General features: G+C 33.7%; 2 protein-coding genes across 2 annotated transcripts; both read left to right on the top strand.

Moving 5' to 3' along the window:
• Positions 1 to 13,542: 13,542 nt before the first annotated feature.
• LOC131654788 (uncharacterized) lies at positions 13,543 to 16,439 on the top strand. The gene is made up of 12 exons (XM_058924719.1): positions 13,543 to 13,714; positions 13,824 to 13,967; positions 14,063 to 14,330; positions 14,414 to 14,504; positions 14,604 to 14,731; positions 14,819 to 14,891; positions 15,108 to 15,255; positions 15,341 to 15,498; positions 15,588 to 15,708; positions 15,780 to 15,950; positions 16,036 to 16,092; positions 16,178 to 16,439. Exons 2-12 carry the CDS (start codon positions 13,827 to 13,829, stop codon positions 16,349 to 16,351), a joined length of 1,530 nt encoding a protein of 509 aa, XP_058780702.1. The 5' UTR covers positions 13,543 to 13,714; positions 13,824 to 13,826; the 3' UTR covers positions 16,352 to 16,439.
• Positions 16,440 to 17,669: 1,230 nt separating this feature from the next.
• LOC131657443 (uncharacterized) lies at positions 17,670 to 23,190 on the top strand. Its single transcript, XM_058926841.1, has 8 exons — positions 17,670 to 18,171; positions 18,260 to 18,346; positions 18,434 to 18,878; positions 18,969 to 19,942; positions 20,027 to 21,247; positions 21,335 to 21,553; positions 21,662 to 22,519; positions 22,613 to 23,190. The coding sequence occupies exons 1-8, from the start codon at positions 17,670 to 17,672 to the stop codon at positions 23,188 to 23,190; spliced, it is 4,884 nt and encodes a 1,627-aa protein (XP_058782824.1).

Raw genomic sequence — 23,190 nt, 5'->3', positions numbered from 1 at the left:
GATAGTTGTATTAGCATGTTTTGTAAGTGCCAGAATTTCAATATTTGATAAACTCACTAAAAATACCAGCAGAATATTTTGTTAGAAAACTAAAGGGTGTCTTACAATAAAGGTGATTTTGACTATGAACCTAAGAACAACATTAAAAGCTTTAGCAATACTTGAAATGCCCAACCAACATCTAAATGTAAAATCCTAAAATGTAATTACTGTAATAAAGATGGATATATTGATATGTTCTATTTATCAAAAATAGTCATGAAAGAAAATAATGATATCCTCCTTCACATTTTTATAAAGAGCATTGTAAACATAAAAAGAGAAAGATGTTTGCTTATAATATGTATTCCACTAACATCAAAGGACCCAAAGCGATTCGGGTACAAAAGATCGAAAAGTCAATTTGTGATGCAGAATTTGTTTTACAAAGTGAATTCAAATGGTGATATTGATAATTGTTATTCAAGGCATACAAATGAATAAATAAATAAGATCTCTTCTTTCACTCCTACAAGAAGATAAATCTCTTCTTATAGAAATAACAAAGTGATATTATTAGATTTGTGACTTTTAGTAAGCGTCTTAATCTTACCTTTAAGTTATTCTTTTGACTAACATTTTATAGCACAATTTACTTTTATGTAACTTGTGTAAAAGATAATAATGTATATTTTAAATTCTTCTATATACGTGGTCTTTATAAAACCTTGAAATATTTTTTTTTAAAACTTCTTTTCAGAAAGACCATGACTATATAAGAACTCATACATATTACCTTTGTTGAACTAACACGGTAGAGGTTGTTGATTGTGTAGAGATTATAGAAAAGACAAACCTAGAGAATGAAGATAAAAAATCAAGAAGTAGAACATGGCCAAGATCAAGATAGAGTTCAAGATTAGAATGAAGAAGATCATGCAAATCATCAAAAGCTTCTGAAGGAATGCATGACGACCGAAGACCATCATATACAAAATACAATTGGAAATATTTCTAAGGGAGTTACTACTTAACACTCTCTTAACAAGGCATGTAACCTCGTGGTTTCTGTTTCGCAAATTGAGTCAAAGGGAATTGACAAAGCTATCATTGTGCACATTGGTCTCTTTCTATGTAAGAAGAGTTAAATCAATTTGAAAAAAAAATGTTTTGGAGCTTTTCTCCAAAGTTTTAGCTAATCTAGTGATTGAAACTTAAGTGGGACTTTTGCAACAAGCTTGATGCTTTTGAAAATGTTTTGAGAAATAAAACAAGACTCCTTGCGAAAGGTTACAATTAATAAGAAAACATAAATTTCAATGAAACTTGCGACCTTGTAGCTAAATTAGAATCCATAAGGATACATCTAGCTATCTCATGCATTATATTTTCTTAAACTCTTTCAAATGTATGTAAAGAGTGTGTTTTTGAACGGTTACATCCAGGAGGAAATGAATGCTGGTCATCCTCCCAATTTTATGAAACCTTTCTTATTCATATTTTCAAAAATAAAAAAAGGTTCTCTACAATTTGAAACAAGCTCTGAGAGATTGGTTTTATATTCTGAGAAATTTTATTTTTTAAAACAAGTTTCAAAGAAGGAAGCATGATACAACTCTTTTTCAAACTAAGCATATTTTTCATTGTGCAAGTTTTGTCAACTCGGTGCCACTAACAAATAAATCCTTGTGCAATGATAATTATGATACGATGCAGATTAAAATTGAAAGATAGGAAAGCTTTAATACTAAGCATATTTATATCTATATGTATTTAGGATCATTATTGACAATCTTGCATTATCATCATTATATGTGAATGATTGTTAATGTTTATCTACTTTGCAAACGCCTCTGAATGTCTTTTGTGTGTTTGAAATCCATACTTGATACTTCTAACATTTCTTTTGTGCTTGTACTCTTTTTGATGTTGTCAAAGGGTGAGAAATAAGTGCAAAAGATACAAAGAGTGGGTAACCCGGTAAATTAGTGCACATATTAAGGGGGAGCTTTCTAAAGACAACAAACACTTCGACACGTTTTGACATCATCAAAAAGGGGGATTAGTGTGAGTGCATGTCTCAAGTAGCTTATTTTGCGTGATGTCAAAACTATGTCTTTAGAATTAGAATGTATTGGACGGTATCCTATTGACCTAAGGCGTGCTCATGCATGAAAACACTTCCATCATCACTCTAAACTTGATCATATGCATATGGATTAGTTTCATAAGTCAAAAATAGTGTTACGAGTGAAAAAGGACCCTAGAGGTCGATGCACAACCTTTATAGGTCAACCTCCACTGAGCATGAAAATGAAAATTTCAAGAAAAACACTTTTGCCAGCTAGAGGTCGATGCACAAATATCACAGGTCGACGCATAACATAATATAGGTCGACGCGTGGCATACCACAGGTCGACGCTGTCATACCCCAAAATTTGCCCATAATATTTTCATATATTTTGACTCACCTGACTTTCAATTGCTCAAGACTATGCAAAGATTAGGCACACCTACCTATCTCCTAAGCAATCAACCCACAACTAGGGTTTTGCTTCTCTCAAAGTAAAATCAGGTTCTGACACCTCAAATGGACTTCATGGCCTCTCATATGTTTCAAAGAATCCTCACACCAAGTTGCAAGCCTTGGATCATAAATATGCTCAGTCAAAAGGTCAAAAGGTCAACAGTCGACTACTTGACCTAAAAGTCAACTATGGTCAAATTACAGTCAAAACTCCTAATTTTTGGTCAACATCAATATTTTGAAGTTACATTCATCAAGGGTTGATCATGATTAATCAAGGAAAGCTCAGAAATCAACAAATGTCCAAGTTTCTAAATTAGGGTTTTGAACCAAAAGTCAACCCAACTTTGACTGATCATCAACTTTCACATGGAACATCAAAAATTTCCCAACCAAAGCCTACTTGGAAGGAAATTGAATTCTATACAACTTTTCTTCTCTAAAGCCAAGGCCAAAAATGCCTCATTTGAGAGATATGAGCCAATACATTACAGGTCCTTTTTGAAAGTCAACCAAAAGCTGTTTTTGGTCAAAGCCCATATCATCAAGATAAAATCTCCAAATGCAAAAAAGGTTCCAAAGTGGCTTGTAGAGGACATCTTGGGTGTTTCAAAAAGTCCTAGAACACTTCCATACCTTAAAAATTGAGGGATATATGCTCTGTCAAAGTTGGTCAATTTTGGGTGAGGTGCATGAAGCAAATGAGGTTCAAAATGAATTTTCTTGCAAAGAGGTCCAACTTTTTATGACCCAATCTTGTTCCTCAAGTAACCCAAGAGATCCAATCTGAATGCCACGAATTATTTGTGATTATTTGATTTTATGTGAATTTTTTATTCATTAAAAATCAATGTCACCAAGTAATTAAAGGAAAATAGAAAAGATTTGATTTGGTTTGATTTTTAATCATAATCAATCATCAAAATATATATTATTTCATATCAAATTCGTGCATTTGAAATTTGGCCAATTTAGAAAGTTTGAAAATCATATTTCAATCAAATATCAATCTTTGATTTCATGGGGATTCAAGGCAGTTTTGTTACCCTAATTCATTGTATTATAAGTACATAACATACTCAGACGCAAAGCACAAGGATGGCAGCCCTAGAGAATTCGTAACAAACAAAAAAATTCTCAAAGAAAGTCAAATCGATTTTTGGAGTTAGAGCTTGATCCAAGGCGTTTTGTGGATCCTAACACGTTCCTGGAGTCTTCCTGAAGCGATCCCAATCATCATCCATAACCAAAGCACTCAAAATCATCTTTATATACTCACGGTTTGCACCTTCTAAACTCAAGCTCGAATTCAATCATTCACGCATAATTAATTTATTTTGGTTGCATATTTGTGTTTAGTATGACATTGTGATCAATTCTAGAAGTTTAATTGATGTTATTCGCGTGTATGAGTGATTGCCATTACTAGGGTTTGAGAGCTTGAATGGGGGATTTCTGTTTTAGGTTGAATCACATGAAATTGCAGGTACCTTTGAGTTTGTGAGGATGAGACGAACTCATCCATGGCCTCACATTTACTTTATGTTGTGCATAGTCGATTTTTGAAGTTGCAGGACCTTTGGCTATGGACGTTGTCCGTAGGTATAGCCCAGACGTCTAAAACGACGGTTCTGGGAAGAAGATGAAGATGTGTCTCCATGTTATTAGCCAGTTCGCGCGCGCTTCAAAATTTGAAAGCTCCTGGATCCAGTATTCCTCGCCCTGGTGTATAAGCGTGTATCCTCACCTTTTGGCCATCAGATCATGCGCTCCTCAGATCCAACGCACGCTGGAGCACAGGCGTACCATGGTCCTTTAGAAACACGCCACACAGGATCGGCGCCAGGTTTTTCCAAATTTTTTTATTTTTATTTTTATAAACCTTTTTTCTTTTTCTTTTTCTTTTTTTTACTACACTAATTTTTATTTTAGGTTTTAACTTAGATTTAATTTAGGTTTTTATTTTATAATTTTAATTAAGGTTTTTATTTAATAATTTAAATTAGGTTAACTAATTTAATATTAATTAATTAATTTTAATTAGTTTAAATTAGGTTTATAATTTTAATTAGATAATTAGGATAATTAGATTAATTAGGGTTAACTTTTAACTTAACCAGGATTCGTCGTCTAAATTAATTTGGTTCTTAACCAATAATTAATTTAGGGTTTGTTTAGCCTTAACTTCAAAACCCTATGTAAACCCTAGAAACCTTTAGGTATATGTTGCCCATTAACTGTAGGCTAGGGTTTTTACCCTTAGGTTTTCTAGCCATTAAGCTAACCTTTAAGATTTAGGGTTTATCACCATGAACACCTCATTTGCCTTCAAACCTTGAATTTCTAAAATGCGCAATTTCTCTTCTCATCTCTTATTCTGTGATTATCGAATGCCTTCTGTTTAGTATTTTTTGCCTTTTAATTTCTGCCTTTTATTTAAATTTTTACCTTTATTTCAATTACTTAATTTTCTGTCATTTAAAATTCTAGAATATGTATAGGTCACAAAAAGTTTTCTTGTAATAGTAATTAGGGTTTATTTTCTGCCTTTATTTTCTTCCTTTCCCCTCGTTTTTGGTTTGTAATTCCCCCTCCCCGAAGCCTTATAATAGCATAGGACTTTTAATTTCTGCCTTTAATTTTGCTTATATTAACTGCGTGGTTAGTAAAATAGGGAGTGACACAACAAGTAATTGAACCGTTAGTCCACTAATTTCAAGATAAAATATCTGAATCTAACACACTCATTTTACTGCTGCACACACCCACCTTTAAGGTAATTCCTCTTATGATGCCTTCTCGATTATAATAGTCAAGTCCCTCGGATGTAGGAATTCCTTAGCACATGCTGCCTTCAATTCAAAATTATCATAGTCCCTCGAAATGAAAGATCATAGTCCCTTCGAGTTGCCTAAATAATAAAATGATCTTATCCCTCGATGTTGCCTCGATTAAATGGTGATAGTCCCTTCGATAGCTAAGGTATCCTTACATGTTGCCTAAATGACTATTCTCATCCTTTCCTAAAGACTTACTGCCCTTCTTATGGTATGGATAGCCTTATGGTAATACGATGACCCTCGATGACCCAATCACATCCAATGAAAAGACTACCTACCCTCCTTATGGTATGGATAGCCCTTTCAAACGAAAGACTTAAAGAACAAGAAAGACAAACTTAGGATAGGTAGCTCTTAACTGCTTGCTCACAACAAATTCAAATAAATTTCTTTTCACACCTCCTTTTCAAAACAATTTCCAAAAGGCTACACTTATTTACAAGTTAAAGTCCTTATTCAAAAATCTTTTCTAAACACACACTACACATCTTTTCAAACATTTCAAACAAAGTGAGCTAAGCAATTAAGAGCCCATGGATAACCATGGATACAAAGGGTGCTTACACCTTTCCTTTGTATAACCTACCCCCCGAACTCAAGTCTTTTAAAAAGGTCTTTCCTGTTATTTTATCCTTTCCAATTGGATAAAATAAAAGTCGATGGCGACTCTTGCTATCCGCACATTTTAAAAGTCAGTTCTCCCACCGTGTTACAAACGCATACTGTGCAACCAAACATCCAGACCTCAATTCCTTGTGTAGGTCGACACACATAGTACTGGAGGTCGACGCATACTGTGTTGCTCACCTCTAGAACTCTACTGTCTTGTAGAGGTGGACGCACAGAGTGTTAGAGGTCGACTCATTGCTCAATTTTGGGCATTTTTTGTGCGTGAATTTTCCAGTTTTTGACTCACTTCTCACGCATGTATAAATACATTCATGCATCTTTTTCAAAACAACTTTGAAACCTGAAAGAGACAAAATTGCTTCTCATCTTCATTCTTTCTCTTGTTCATTCATCAAATACACATAATCATTTTTGCTTTAGTGACCATAGATTGAGAGTGATAACGTCCAAGGTTAGGAATTTGTAGATTCCGATTGGGTGAAGAATTTTGGTGGATTCATAGAATAAAACCTTTGGGGTTTTGTCCTCCAAGATCGGATTGATTTGGGGATTTTTGACAAGAAAATTTGGATTCGATTCAGCCGAGTGAAAGCCTTGAAGAACGGTAGATTTGGTCTAGGGAGTAATGGTAGACGAATGATCAATCAAAGTTCTTGGGTGACAACAATTTTCCATTGCAATTCAGTCGAGTGAAAGCCTTGAAGAACGTGGGTTCAGTCAAGGGAGTAGCGGTAACTAGAGGATTGATTCGAGATTGTTGGGTGACTTGATCTTGCTTAAGATCAAGGGGAGGGAAGATAAAGAATCAACATCAAAATTGAGTTTGTGTGTTTATTGCTTTAACTTCTCTTGTAATAACAATTTGCAAAGTAATAAAAACTATCTCAATTTCTGTTTCAAATTGGGGGCAGACTTAGTCGTAGCGAGGACGAACGACAAACTGCTACACAAATCTTTGTGTCACTACAAGAAAATTGGAATATTGTGACGGTTATTTTGATACATTGCGATGGTTAAAACTTTCGTAATTTATAATCTACGACAGTTGTAGTACCGTCGCAGAATCGTGTGTCCCTAACTTGTTTCGTGACGATTGCCAAAACCGTCACACCAACCGTCGCGCTAGTTCACGACAAGTTGGAACTGACTTAAATTAGAAATGGCAACGGTTACAAACCGTCACGAATTTCAGTTTAAATTTTGTTTTCAATGCTAGTCACGAGTGGATTTTATTCGGTGGTTTATTTTTATTATTTATTGCGACGGTTTAAAACATCTACAGAGGTTTGAAATCCCCGCTAAATTAATCAATTGAATATATATATATATATATATATATATATATATATATATATATATATATATATATATATATATATATATATATATATATATATATATATATATATGACACTGACTTTATATCATGGTTTCTTTTTCTTTTGTGCATACTTTTTTGTTTTATACTAAAATAAAATTCTATAACAGCAAAATAGAAAAATACTATTATTGTATCACAATTTTAACAAGTTTGCCACCGAAGAAATTACCGAGTCGAGTCGCGGATCGGTACGCTTTCTTTAAGACGTTTCGCGGTACTGCCAAAATTATGCAAAGCAGCTCTTAATAACCACGACGCCTCCAGGATAAAACAGCCAAGTTCTATACTATACAATTACTACTTGCACGGTAGATAATCGGTCTAGAAATACACCCTCAGATGGTACTAGGACCATTTAAATATGGTATCAATACCATCTTAGTATCTGGTATAACGACCAGTCGTAGTAATTTCTCAAACCAAGAGAAATTTCAATAATTCTCTAAAGAGAATCCAATAAAAATTATACTTGATAATTTCTCAACTCATATGAGGAGAAATTAACATTATTCTCTAAGGAGAATTCAAGAAGTTACTCGGAAAATTCAACGAGTAGAAAGAAAGGGGGAGAAGTTGGCGCTTCAACAATTCGAAAGACGCGGAGTTATGAGAGTGAGGAAGGAAAAACTCAAAATAAGTTTTTGGTGTGTTTTGAAATGAAACAAGTGACTTCCTTATATAATGAAGTAAACTAGCCAAGATTTCTAATCTAAGCAATGTGGGACTAAGGAGTTTTTTCAACTACCACACAATGTGGGACTTGACTTAGGAACTTTTTCAATTCACCTCCCTATATTGGAATATATACATAATGTTCCAACAACTATCAAATTCAATTATATATGCAGACGTGAAAAAAATCTATACATATAAATCTTTTACAATTAAAAGGGTTCATCTGGTTCACATTTTTATACATACTAAGAAATGACACAGTATAAACTAAAACACATATGCTATGTGATGGCAGCTTTTAAGAGTGAGCCATATATAGACAAAAATATGTAAATGCCACTAGATCTCTTAATCCTCTTATCATCTTCATTAAGCGTTGGAGACTGTCCATAGGATGGTTGAGAATAAAATGAACGCTAGCTGAAGCACTAAATCCCATTGTTAATTCAAAAAAAATTCTAAAAAAAAAATTCTATATGAGAAGTGACATTTCTTTACCTGAAAAAGAAAAGCAGACACACAGCAGAATCTGAAATTCAAACTATTTATTTAGGTACTTTTTTAATCCAGTCATACCACTTATAAAACTCTATTATCTAATCATCAGCTATGAGTTTTCAACTTCTAAATATAACTCTTAACTAACCAACACTTCTAGTATTATGTTTATGCATTGACACAAACTAACCATGCAAATTTGAGGTCCATATACTGTGTCAGCACTAATAGAACCTTGACATGATTTTTTATCTAGATTATTTATATTTAAAGTTTATTGGACGAAAAACATCAAATAACTTATATTTAAAATTCTATAAATTAGATTTAAAATGTTAAAAAGAAAACTCAATTAAATTGTCCTATCTTCATCCAACAGTTATGCCAAACTCACTGCAATAGCTAAGTAAAAGTTTGTCAACTAGAAATTTGTTCCCTTATTTTATCAATTTGTTTCTTATTTGATTCAGTATGGAATGCAAGTATGAGATAAAAAGCCAAGTCAGCTAGATTAATGATACAACTATAAAGTAAAGATGAATTCCATCCAAAACAACTATAACTAACTTCTTTGCTGAATAATACAAAGTGAATTAGTAGTCATATTTTGTCATGCAAAGAGGTCCAAAATGAACAAACAAAGTGAATTAATAATCATATTATGACATGCTCATGTATAAACTTGATAATGTATTAACACTAACCACACATGTTACGATTAAAATGTTACTGCTGACCCTTAATATGCTGGCACATAACAAGACCGAGCACCATAACATGGTTAATAGGCACATTCATTTTCAGGTGTTTTTGAGACATCTCCTTTTTTGTGCAACTTCAATATGCTTATCTTCACTAATCTTTGGGTCACATTTAATTCAACTAATACTGAGTAATCTTTACCAGGAAATGCACAAGCATAGGAAGGCCAAACAATTTTGTTAGTAGGACAGAAACGTGAACCACTTGAAGACACGCATCGACCATTTTAAGAGCCTTGCAAGCCTAACCAGAGAAGAGAGTGACTAAAGAAGAATCTATTGCTAGAGCTAGAACAGATAGGCAAGTTATCAAAATATATAAAGTAAGTTTTTCAAAAATATACTAGTTCAGTGAGAAGTGGAAGAACCTACATATGTGAGACATAACTAGTATTAAAAATAAATTGGAGAGAAAATTGAAGGCACACTACTAGAAATACTCGATTTTCCTACGGATTTTCCTGCGTTTTTTCGTCCCCAGCTAAAACCTTCGTGGGTAATATTTTCAGCAGGAAATTCCGCAGCTAAATCCGCAGGAAATACACGCAGGTAAATCCGTAGGAAAATCAGCAGCAAAATCCGCAAGTAATTACTTTCTAAAATTTTTAAATTTTTAATTTTAATAAGATTAATAAATGCAAGAGTAACACTATGGATTCAATCTAGTTTTGATTTTGTTGTCAAGCCCCAACACTACTAGATGTCACAAAAGAGGCCTATCAAACACTACTACATGTCACAACTTTGGGCATATTTTGTGAAGCATATTCTTAAAAATTCTAGTGGCAAAAGACCATATCCTTAAAAATTGTTTGATCTTATAAAGCAAAAAGCTAAACCAAGAGGCAAAAGACAAAAACTTTATTTCATTTAAGAAAGTCCCAGGAAAATCTGCAGGTATACCTGCGGAATATTTCCCGCAGGAAATTCCACAGGTAATACGTGTATTTCTTGTAATGGCACAACTTTCTTGTGAAACACTTGTCATAATATTCAACTACGGATTAAGAAGGAAAGAATATCCTACCTTAATACATCTCTCACAAAACTAAATGAATATACTAAAAAAATATAAGTTATTAACTTACGGATAGCATGCCTAAGCATATGTAAGATAAGGTAAACTCAAATGACCCTGTGTCAATAAATATATGTTTTCTCCTAGTGTGTTATACTTACATACACCATTTTATCTAAATATGTTGAGTTACAAATCCTATTTCAACTTCCAGTATTAAATTAATTAGGTTAATTGATTAAAAATAGGAAAAACAAACAAACTTGTAATATGAAAAAAAACTGCAATGAGTGATCAAATGAAATCATATAAAGGGAAACATCAAAATCAAAATTTAATGGAACTCACTTTATATCTTTGATAAAGAAACTATCCATGTAAGCAAACCAGCCACCCACACTCAAGCTAGCTTTGTCTCAATTTCAATAGAACTGAAACAAATTTTAAAAAAAAAAAAAACAAGCAAAATCCATTATAGACTAAACTTAAAACTGAATTTTAGGGGAAAACAAAATTAATAACAAAGAAAGAGAACACACAATAGTTGGTGTAGTGTAAACAAGAACAATATCAACAAAGTGGACATGTAGAAGAGTGTGCCTCTTTATTATCAACATATCCATGAATCAAACAATTAGCTTTCCATCAATAACTTCCAAATGGAAGTAACCAAACAAGAACAGTTCTATGAATATGTATTATAAAACCAAATTACATTCATATTAATAACTTTCATTTTTATCATAAAGACCACCAACAGTACAGTAATTCACTCGGTTATATAAAAGAGAGACCATCATAAACAAAGAGAATTTTATGCTAGAGTCCTTGGCATGGAAGGATCTATAGAAGGGTTAGAGTCATTACAAATAAAAATATTAGTCATTGCATCAAGATCCTCTACTTAAAAGCACTGTCTCATGAAGCCATTGAAAAATGCAAGGTTCTTTTTCAAAAACTACTTTCTCCATTTGATGTATGTTAACAAAGTCCTAAATTATTACATAAAGTTATAATGTTTATGTTCATCAATGAAGACAAACCGGTTTCCAAACAGCAGCTGATGGTAAGGGATAGGTGATGTCGACAAAAGGAGTCACACGCCATTTGCTTCCACCATTTATAGAAGAGTTTAACAGCACCAATGCAATTTGTATCAATAGGAGAATTCAAGCTACTCTTGTACAACACAGACTCAAATTGGATAATCATTCTCGTAATTAACAAGTAACATCAACTATATCAAATCAAGTAACCAAGCATTCCACACTGAAACTGAGATAATAATATCACCGTGTAAGAATACACAAAACTTATAATTACTGTGAAGTTCCTAAAAGGTGCAAATCATACAATTATTGCAATTAGAAACGCTAAAAACAGATCAACATTCTCAATCAATGAACAATCGAGATCTCCGCATACCAAGACCTAATTTTCATAGACGCGATGGCAATCACTTAGAAGGAGTACTGAGGAATCTGGCCTGCAGGAGTTCAAGACCAGATTCCTAATTTTCATAAACTACTTACAAGCAATTAATTGGGAGTCTCATGTACATTACTGTAACGAGACCTCATTTAACGTATGCATGTGTGTTGAGCCGGTATATGGTCAATCCTACTGAGTTGCATATGCCGGCAGCAAAGAGGGTTCTTCGTTGTTTAAAGGGGACAGTGGAGTTAGGTGTGTTTTATAACAGAGTAGATGTTGAAGAGTTGGTGGCTTACACTGATAACTATTATGCGGGAGATATTGATGATAGAAAGAGCACACCCGGTTATGTATTTTTATTGTCTGGTTGAGCAGTCTCATGGGCATCAAAGAAGCAGCCTGTTGTCACATTGTCCACAACTAAGGCAGAGTTTGTGGCAGCCTGCTCTTGTGCTTGCCAATGTGTGTGAATGAGAAGGGTGTTGGAGAAGATTGGGCTCTCACAAAGCAAAAGTACTGTTATTATGTGTGACAATAGTTCAACAATCAAATTGTCCAAAAACCCAGTCATGCATGGTAGAGGTAAACATATAGATGTAGGGTTCCATTTCTTGAGATCTCACTAAGGAAGAGGTGGTGAAACTGGTCCATTGTAGCACAAGCAATGGGGTAGCTGGTATCATGACCAAACCATTAAAACTTGATGTATTCTAAAAATTAAGAGATCAATTGGGAGTTCGTGAAGTGCCAAATTTAAACTGAATGCTTGCGACAATTAGTTTAGAGGAGGAATTGTTAGGACTTATTTTTATGTTGCTATTTATTTGGGTTCCACTAAGTAGAATATAATTTGTTTCAATTGTAACTGTTACCACGTTTTTAGACGTGAGTTGAACATTTCATTTATTCCTCTAAGGCTATATATGCCACCTCAATGTCATTCAGTAAAATCAGTTTTTCTATCCCATAAACTCTAACAAAACTTTGTTGAAGCTAATAGATTTGTGAAAAAGTTTTTGTTTAAATTAATCTATCTATATTGCTCCCTTAGTTTCACAATAGGTGTTTTTTATATAATTTTTATACAATAATTAATCGTATTGATTTTAATGAAGAAATAAATATTATTTATTAAAATAATTTTATTAATAAAAAATAGTGAAATAGTTATATAAATTAAAATTCAATAAATAAGAACAAGTTACTAAAAAGAAATATCACATTGATATTTTAAAGGACAAATAAAATTTAAAAATAAGTGAGAGGGAGGAATAAAGTTTGTTGGGAGTTAAGACTCCTCATTTGATTTTGTGGGAGTTAAAACTCTAATGGAAAAAAAGATATGCTGTGTAAAATAATTTTACATTGTCAAACAAATGACGATTATGAATTAGGACAAGTCAGATAGAAAATTTAAAAAAACTTGTATGACATGACAGAATATTATATTCTAATTAAATGACAGTGTAAAACTTTTTTACACTGTCAATGCATAACTATTAAACTCTTTTTAGTGACCTCTTATATTTAAAACAGAACCCTTTTATTCAAAATATACACAATCAATTCTATCTATCCAAAATCTACTTTTAATATAATAAAGTACAATACATATGAAATTCTTTCAATATCCCTCTAATCTTTCAATTTGAGGGTGATAATCGGGGACACAACAGTAATTGCATAAACCTTAATTAATTTAATTAGAAATATGTATCCCATAATCATTGCATTACTTTTCAATTGTCCAAATCCTCTTCCATAATTAATATTTCTGTCATGCTTTCGTAGAGAATTGTGCAACGCTGCATGGAATAGAGCAAAACCATTTGCACGCTTTTTCTCTTTGGTTGCTCAAGAAAATTTCACTTCTTCTATCATCCTTCTATATATATTATGGCTATTGATCTCAAGCCCCAAACCCTACATTTGGCTTATCTTCCTCTTCTGTTTCCGCCCATCAATATTAGGTTTTTCTTTTTCACGTATATTCTGCGATACAGCTTCTTCCATGCCACAGTGTTAGTTGTTTTTCTAAACGACTGTTGTTCTAATCTGTCTATTTTTCCATTTCTGTAGAAGATGAGTCGTAAATTTGACTGCATAAAAGACATCAGCGACAAGAAGGAAACATGGAGATTGGCTGTTCGAATTATTGATATATGGAGCGTTGTTAACAGTAAGGGTGCTGAGCATCTGGAGATGGTTATCATGGATGCTGCGGTATAAGTATTGCATTTTCGTTTAATGTTCCATTTTTCATTATTAGCAATGCAATGTCTGTGATTAACCATATTTTACAATACATATGTTTTTAGGGTGATCGAATTCAAGTTTTGATTCGGGCTGATCATACAGATAAGTGGAAACCAAGAATTCAAGAGAATATGACTTGCATAATCAACAACGGGACTGTATTTGATAACGATTTTCAGTGGAAGCTGTGTGACCATTCAAAGAAATTCGTGTTCCTTGGTGGTACGACCATGAAACACATGGATGTACAAAATATTCCTCCTCTGAAGTATTATTTCAAAGAGTTTTGCGAAATCAATGCAGGCAAATGTCATCTTAACAGACTTGAAGGTAGAAAAAAACATTAAGCACCCTTTTCTTCTTATATTCATCCATTTACTTATAACATTTGCCATATTTGATCTCTTTTGCAGATATTATAGGCGTTGTACATGAGATAAACAATATGCAATCAAACACTCCAGGAAAGAAGACATTTGTGGCCCTCAGTCTCAAAGATTTGAGGTACATTTGTTACCCTTAATCCTCTTGCAGTATTTATTTTTCGATTATTATGATTCAAAGTAGATTTTTCTTAACGCAATTTTTGGTTTAACATCTCAGCGGTGACATCATTATCTGCACCTTATGGGAGAGCTATGGTATTAAGTTTTTGGAATATTATAATGACCCAACTAACACGGGTGCTATTGTCATCATACTAACCCATGCAATGATCAAGGATTCTCAGGGTTTGCTTTTATTTTAATTTTTTTCTGCTGTTGCCTTATCATATTTTTACAACAATGTTGTAAACTTTTTTTTTTTTCTTCAATCAGTATCCAATGCATGGAGTGGTTCAAAGCTGCTAATCAACGAAGACATCCAGGAGATTTCTGAGTTTTTGTCAAAGTATTAACATTAGGCAGTCTTTTATTTCAATTAGTTTTTTCATTTTGATTCCAAATTATATCATGGATTTATTATAACATTCCCAGGTTACCTTATGGGAGAGCTATGGTATTTCTGAGTTTTTGTCAAAGTATTAACATTAGGCAGTCTTTTTTTTCAATTAGTTTTTTCATTTTGATTCCAAATTATATCATGGATTTATTATAACATTCCCAGGTTGCCTGCAAATGAGCAATCCCAAAAGCCTTCGCAATCTGCCAAATCCATGTCTCTTTGGTCTGGTGGATCTCAGTTTACAACACTTGAAAAATTTATTCATAAGGCAAAGTGCATTCCTTTGAGCCAATTCTGCAAAATCAAACAAGTATGACTCATTAATTCGTAAATGGTTTTTCAAGTTGTTAACAAGTATCTATATGTATTTGTAATGCTTTTATTTTTATTTTCAGGACATGTTATGTGTTACTGTTGGAACTACCACGAAATTTTATGTATCCAAGCATGGTTGGTTTTACTATGGATGCACAAAGTGCTCTGTGAAGGCTACTGATTTGAACAATCCATACCAGTGTGTGTGTGGCGAAAATGTTCACAAACCCATACCAAGGTTGTTTGGTGTAATTATTTCTATTTATGACCTTTTAATCCTTTTTGTCTAAGATCACTCAATTATACCTGTTTGTAATTATGTAATAGGTACAAAGTTGATATATATGTTTATGACGGTGAATCAAAGTTCCGGTTTGTATTTTGGGATGCCGACTGTGAGCAGATTATAGGACAATCTGCTGATAGCATGCATAAATCAATGTTAGAGGTTTGTTAATAATTTAGTTTCTTTGTAAAATAGTATAATATATGGTTTCTAACATTCTTTTTCAACTTTAGAATGGTGAAGATGATCCCATGGTTTATCCTGACGAGCTTGACATGTTGTTGGAGAAGAAAATGGCTTTGAGAGCTAAAGTACAGCCAACATTTGGGCAAGCATCTGTTTGGAAGTTTTCTTATGATGAAGAATTTGTCAGTCAAATTGAAAAGGATTATATTGCTGATGAGGTTTTTCAGTTTATAGTAATCCGCTTGAATATCTTAAATTAACTGAAATCCAACTATATTAATAATATCCTATTGTCTAATACAGGCTCATAGTCTTCCTCCCATTCAAAATGCTGTTGCTGATCATGTTGATACTTCCATGGTATGTTATTTGTTAATTGCAATGCTTTCATGCAAAACATGTATTTTCTTACATATTTTAATAAATCTGTTTACTACATTCGAAGGAGTCCTTATCTGCATTTGGAGAAAATGATCCTGACAAGAGTTTGGCCAATACCCCATCAAAGAGTGTTTCTCATGGTGTTAATGCTGAAGAATCGGATTGTCAGCTTTTAGGACTTACACAATATTCAGGAACCAAGCCACCCAAAAAAGTGAAGATTGAACCAAATGCTTGAAGACTTCATCAACTTTTGTATTTTATGGATGCTATCACAAATCTGTTGGAACATATAATCCTATGGTTAATGTTTTTTGGTTGTTAAATTTATGGGATGTATTGTTTTATTTACTTTGTGGTACTGCATTTTCTACCAACAAAGCTTTCACTCTTGGACAACATGTAGTATTTGTATTCAAGCATTTTATTTAATTTCAATTTGAGATTCCCATGGAATTATTTTGTTCAATTTTAATCAATGTCTTATTCTGAATTTAGTGTTATGACATAATTGTGGGTTGTATTGATTCAAAATTATATCTTATTTTCTTTATCACTATTATACAAGATAGATGTTAGATATCTTTACATTTATGCCCAATCCAATTCTACTTTTACTTAATCATATTAGTTTACATAATATGATTCTAATATATGCTGCAGGTGAGAATCTGTATATTTTATTTACAAAATCATAATAACTAAATTTTACAAGTTTAATTTGAATTTGAACCATGTTTTGATCTTGCATATTCTGAATTTAGTGTTATGACATAATTGTGGGTTGTATTGATTCAAAATTATATCTTATTTTCTTTATCACTATTATACAAGATAGATGTTAGATATTTTTACATTTATGCCCAATCCAATTCTACTTTTACTTAATCATATTAGTTTACATAATATGATTCTAATATATGCTGCAGGTGAGAATCTATATATTTTATTTACAAAATCATAATAACTAAATTTTACAAGTTTAATTTGAACCATGTTTTGATCTTGCATATTTATTAAAATTTTAAATATTGTATGAATTACTAAATTATGATCCTATTAATATTTTCAAAAACAGCTCTGCACATCAACCAATATAACTTTTGCTATTCCATTATTTTTGAAACTGAACTTATAATAGTTTTTATTTTTTCATGAAATATTTTCTAGAACTCCATTTTTTTACTCAAGCCACTTACTCACTCATTTCAGTTATGACATGCTTTGGAAACTACACAATTTAAGTTTGTTTCACACATAAACAATTATCATTGCTTTCTATCATGCCTTGGATGTTTAATGACACTTAACGTGTAATGCCAAGAATGATAATCATTACAATTTCAAAACTAAATTGTGTATGAGAGAGATTAATTTATGACTATGCTAAGCGTGCAGACTAAAGTAAATGACCAAACAAAGTCATCATTGCTAATATCAACTCCTACTGTAATTATTACATATCCACATAACTTAAACATACATATATTATGGCCTTATGTTCCCACCATATATTTGTCCGAAAATCTGTATAATCAAACCAAAAAACCAGAAATATGGATGATCTGAATCAAAAGGCTCTTGAAGATAAATGGTTTAGCAGTGTGTTAAGCAAAAAAAGATCAGCAGAAGCAAGACTTCATCGTAAACGTCAACTTCAATCCAAGAGAGCAAAGAAATTGAATGGACTGCAGAAGGAGAATGTAGGCAAGACTACCCCAATTAGTAGTCATGATAATGCTCATGCAAGAATTCCATTTTCTACCATCTCTCAGAATATTCCAAGTTCCAGCAATTCGGTTATAACAAATTTGCAGAAAACTCATGCTTCCTCAGTGATCAGTAATCTTGCAAATTCGTTGAATAAAAAACGTCCAAGAGTTGTTACAATGAGAAACATCAATATGAGAGGGACGAATTTAAATAATAGATTTGATAACGTTGTTGGTGAATGTGGTTCTACATCTTCAAAAAACTCTCCATTACATACTACTGAAATCAATGAACTTTTTGAAGATGACAACGAAGAGGATAATATGCATGATGATTCGTCAGAGAGTATGGTTTATTTATGGTAATGTACATTCTCAATTAATTTAAACACTTAACAAATTTCTAATTAATTTGCATGTATCAATTTCCATAGGTTGGAGTTCAGATGACAGCATGGTTATGGACGAAGATGAAGAAGATATGGACAATCAAGCTGTAATGGTCAATGCACTACCATCAGGTTTTGTAACAATAATGTAATAATTGTCAGTAAATTTATATTGTTAAACATCCTCTCATCTGTTAACTTAGCTGTGCATTCATTTAGGAGATTTTTACGACATAGGTGATCCAGTGTTTGAATGTCCAAAATGTGGTGCAAACATGTGGTATTTAGAAAGGAAGACCAAGTGTCGGCAAACATTAAGTCCTAAGTTCACAATGTGTTGCGGTGATGGTAAAGTTCAAATTCCTTTATTGAGAGAACCTCCACCGGTGTTACAGAAACTGCTGTTTGACCAAACAAACCCTGAATCAAAACTATTTCAACAACAAATACGTCTTTTCAACATGATGTTTGCATTTACGTCTCCGGGTGCTAAAATGGACAACCGTTTTAATAATGGTAGAGGTCCTCCGAATTACCGAATTCAAGGACAATCATGTCATCGTATAGGTAGCATGTTACCATTGCCAGGACAAAATCCCCGATTTGCACAACTCTATATATATGATACTGAACATGAAATACAACATAGAGTAAACGGATTCAAGTATGTTTATTTATTACTTCGTGTATAATAATATGCTCTTTTTTATGCGATATGGACCATATACCATTTTTGAGTTTTCATTCTTTGCAGGACAAAAGACGGAATAGATCTTGACATAGTGAAAAAACTCTCTTCTATGTTATATCAACACAATGTTCATGCCCAGAGTTTTAAGATGGCAAGGGATATACTTTCCGAAGGCAATGTTTCTGACCTAAAGCTCCGTCTTATTTCCGAGCGACGCACCGATGGGAGAATTTATAATCAACCAACTGTTTCTGAAGTTGCTGCTCTAATTGTTGGTGATGTTGACACTGCTGAGAAAAGGGACATAATAATGCACAAACAGAGTGGACAACTTCAAAGAATAGATGAATATCATACATCATATTTGGGATTTCAATATCCATTGCTTTTCCCTTATGGCGAAGATGGTTACAGGCCGAACATTAGACACCGTAATCAAGATTCCAACAATAGACGTAACTCAGAATCAATAACTGGAGTAGCCGACAATGAGGATGTTCCGTGGGAGCAAGCAACTAAAAGAAATAGGCTCACAATTAGAAAGTGGTTTGCATTTCGTATTCAAGCCAGAAAGAATGAGGCCCAAACAGTTCTCAGATCAAGAAGGTTATTTCAACAGTTCTTGGTTGATGGTTATACAATGATGGAATCTGAGAGACTTCGATGGTTAAGAAAAAATCAATCTAAACTTAGAGTTGGAAAGTATAACTATCTAGCAGATATCAGAACCAATGGACATACCGATGGTGCAAACACAGGGAAAAGAGTTGTCCTTCCATCGTCCTATGTTGGTAGTCGCAGATACATGGATCAACTTTACTTTGATGGAATGGCAATATGTAGTTATGTTGGATTTCCCGATCTATTCATAACGTTTACGTGTAATCCAAACTGGCCGGAATTGAAACGTGTACTTGCTTCTAATAATTTGACACCAGCAGATCGGCCGGACCTCATAACGAGAATATTTAAGATGAAATTCGATGAGTTACTGTCAGATTTGACTAAAAAAGGTTGTATGGGGAAAGTTCTTGCGTGTAAGTATTGATTCATTTCAAAACTGATCATACATTAATTTGATTCTTAACCATCATTATTCATACTTTTTTTTTCTGTTGTAGATATGTACACAATTGAGTTTCAGAAGAGAGGCCTTCCCCACGCTCATATTTTGATATTTCTACATCCATCCAGCAAATATCCAACACCTGCTGATATTGACCGTATTATATCTGCCGAAATTCCGAACAAGGACACCGACGGAGACTTATATAATTTGGTAAAAAGTCACAGGATACACGGACCTTGCGGAAACGTAAACCGGTCTTTGCAATGTATGAAGGATGGTAAATGTTCCAAATACTTTCCTAAAGACTTTCGGGCTGAGACAGTTGTCGATCAAGATGGTTATCCGGTTTACAGAAGAAGGGACAACGGTCACACTGTCATTAGGAATGGTATAGAGGTTGACAATAGATTTGTTGTTCCTTACAATGCAAAATTGTTGTTGAAGTTCAGAACTCATATTAATATGGAATGGTGCAATCAAAGCACATCCATAAAATATTTGTTTAAATACATCAACAAAGGCTATGATCGAATAACAGCTGCAATTGTTATGAATGAAAATGGATGTCCTATTGAGCGTCAAGATATTGATGAAATCAAGCAGTATATTGACTGCAGGTATGTTTCTCCAAGCGAAGCATCCTGGAGGATTTATGGTTTCCCCATTCATGGAAGGAAACCAGCTGTCGAAAGATTACACTTCCATTGCGAAGGTCAACATTCAGTCTACTATACTGACATCAGCAATGTTTCCAATGTCCTTGAGAAACCAAGTGTAACTGAATCGATGTTTACGGCATGGTTTGAAGCTAATCAGAAATACACCGAAGCTCAACAGTTAACTTATAGCAATTTTGTTTCAAAGTTTGTATATGTCAAAAAGAAAAGAGAGTGGAAGCCCAGGCAGAAGGGTTACACAATTGGCAGGTTAATTTGGGTTCCTCCAACTACAGGAGAATTGTACTTTCTCAGAATGATGCTTACACATGTGAAGGGCCCTCGAAATTATTCAGAACTGAAAATAGTTAACAACGTCAAATACGATACTTTCCGTGATGCATGTTTTGCAATGGGCTTTATTGGGGATGATCGTGAATTTATAGCTGCTATTTCAGAGGCATTTCAGTGGGGTTCTGGCCACTATTTAAGATTGCTTTTTGTCCACATGTTGCTGTCAAGTAGCATTAACAGACCAAGGCATGTATGGAGCAAAACAAGGCATCTTCTATCTGATGGAATTCTTTACTCTCAACAGACTATTGCCAACAACAGAGGTAACATGTTAATGAATAAAAGAATTAGATGTCAACTTCATTAACTTCATTTTTTAAATAATTCTATTGCAAACTTCTGTTAAATAGGTTTGAGGTTATCAGAACAAGAAATATACAATCTGACATTGATTGAGATAGAAAAGCTACTACAACGTAACCGTAAGAGCCTGAGCGACTTTCCTGGGATGCCAAAACCACAAGGATATGTCCCCGAAGAATTTGGCAACAAGCTTATTTACGAAGAGCGGAACTACAATCCAGATGAACAACTTCAAGAATTTAACATGCTGTATCAGAATCTCACAGGTTTCTTCACTGTCCATTTGAAATTTGTTATAAATGTAAAACCAAATTAACAATAGCATAGCATAGTATATTATGATTGTTTAAGAATAATCTTCTAATTACCAACAGATGAACAAAGGGATGTATTTAAGCAAATCATGATGGCCGTGAATAACCAGAATGGAGGCGTGTTCTTTCTTTATGGTTACGGCGGTACAGGCAAAACCTATATGTGGAGAACACTAGCTTCTTATATAAGATCAAAGAAACAAATATGTCTGACAGTTGCTTCTTCTGGAATTGCCTCCCTATTACTTCCAGGTGGCCGGACGGCGCATTCTAAATTCAAAATTCCAATTCCCACGCTTGAATCTTCCACATGCGACATAAACAAAGGGAGCGATAGAGGTGATCTACTAAAACTATCAAAGTTGATAATCTGGGACGAGGCTCCAATGTGTCACAAGTTTTGTTTTGAGGCATTGGATAAAACTATGAAGGATATCATGGGTGGATCCAAAGCATCAAATAAAATATTTGGAGGTAAGGTAATAGTCTTTGGCGGTGATTTCAGGCAAATTCTTCCAGTTATTCCAAGAGGCAGCCGCTCGGATATAGTTCATGCTACAATAAATTCATCATACATATGGGATCACTGCAAGGTTTTGAAACTCACAAAGAATATGCGACTACAGCAGTCGGCAAAATCCACCAGTTCTGCAGAGTTAAGACATTTCTCAGATTGGATTTTAACTGTTGGAGATGGGAAGATATCAGAACCAAATGATGGTTACGCAGAGATCGACGTTCCTAAAGATCTGTTGATCTCTGATTTTGATGATCCCCTCAAGGCAATATTTGAAAACACCTATCCAAATTTTGCCGTTAACTACAATAATGTGGATTTTCTACAGTCAAGGGCAATATTAGCTGGAACCATAGAGACTGTTGATCAAATCAATCAGTATATTTTAGAATTTGTTCCCGGTAATCAACATTTTTTTATAATATTTTGTTGTGTATTTTATTTTTTCATGCCCAATGTTATTTACGACAACAAATAACATTGTCAACCTGCAGGTCAAGAGAAAGAGTATTTAAGCTCGGATTCAGTTGATACAACAGACGGTGACGGCAATGAATCTTTTGATGTTTTAACTCCAGAATTTTTGAATGCCTTGCAAACTTCCGGTGTCCCCAATCATAAAATCAAATTGAAGATCGGTACACCAATAATGCTGCTCAGGAATATTGACCAAGCAGAAGGGCTTTGCAATGGAACACGTCTCATTGTTACCAAACTGGCCGATCATGTTATAGAAGCAAAAATTATTTCTGGAAAGAACATTGGTGGTATTGTATACATTGCACGAATGGATATAACTCCGACTCAATCACCATGGCCCTTCCGAATGACCAGAAGACAGTTTCCTATAATGGTATGCTACGCTATGACAATTAACAAATCTCAAGGTCAATCTTTAGATTTCGTCGGTATATATTTGCCAAGAAGCGTGTTCAGTCATGGTCAATTTTATGTGGCAGTCTCAAGAGTAAAGAGCAAAAAGGGTCTAAAGATCTTAATTCACGACAAAGACAAACAACCATTGTCGGTGACGACGAATGTCGTTTTCAAAGAAGTCTTTGAAAATTTATAA

Source organism: Vicia villosa, linkage group LG3 (assembly GCF_029867415.1).
Source record: "Vicia villosa cultivar HV-30 ecotype Madison, WI linkage group LG3, Vvil1.0, whole genome shotgun sequence".
NCBI lineage: Eukaryota > Viridiplantae > Streptophyta > Magnoliopsida > Fabales > Fabaceae > Vicia > Vicia villosa.
This window is presented reverse-complemented; position numbering and strand designations above follow the sequence as displayed.

Bases quoted from the DNA above. Each gene is read 5' to 3' on its own strand.
- LOC131654788 (XM_058924719.1), top strand. From the start codon at position 13,827: ATGAGTCGTAAATTTGACTGCATAAAAGACATCAGCGACAAGAAGGAA. The intron at 14,331-14,413 runs GTAGAAAAAAAC...TCTCTTTTGCAG, and splicing joins TCATCTTAACAGACTTGAAG to ATATTATAGGCGTTGTACAT. The intron at 15,256-15,340 runs GTATGACTCATT...TTTTATTTTCAG, and splicing joins AATTCTGCAAAATCAAACAA to GACATGTTATGTGTTACTGT.
- LOC131657443 (XM_058926841.1), top strand. From the start codon at position 17,670: ATGGATGATCTGAATCAAAAGGCTCTTGAAGATAAATGGTTTAGCAGT. The intron at 18,172-18,259 runs GTATGGTTTATT...CAATTTCCATAG, and splicing joins GCATGATGATTCGTCAGAGA to GTTGGAGTTCAGATGACAGC. The intron at 18,347-18,433 runs GTTTTGTAACAA...GCATTCATTTAG, and splicing joins GGTCAATGCACTACCATCAG to GAGATTTTTACGACATAGGT.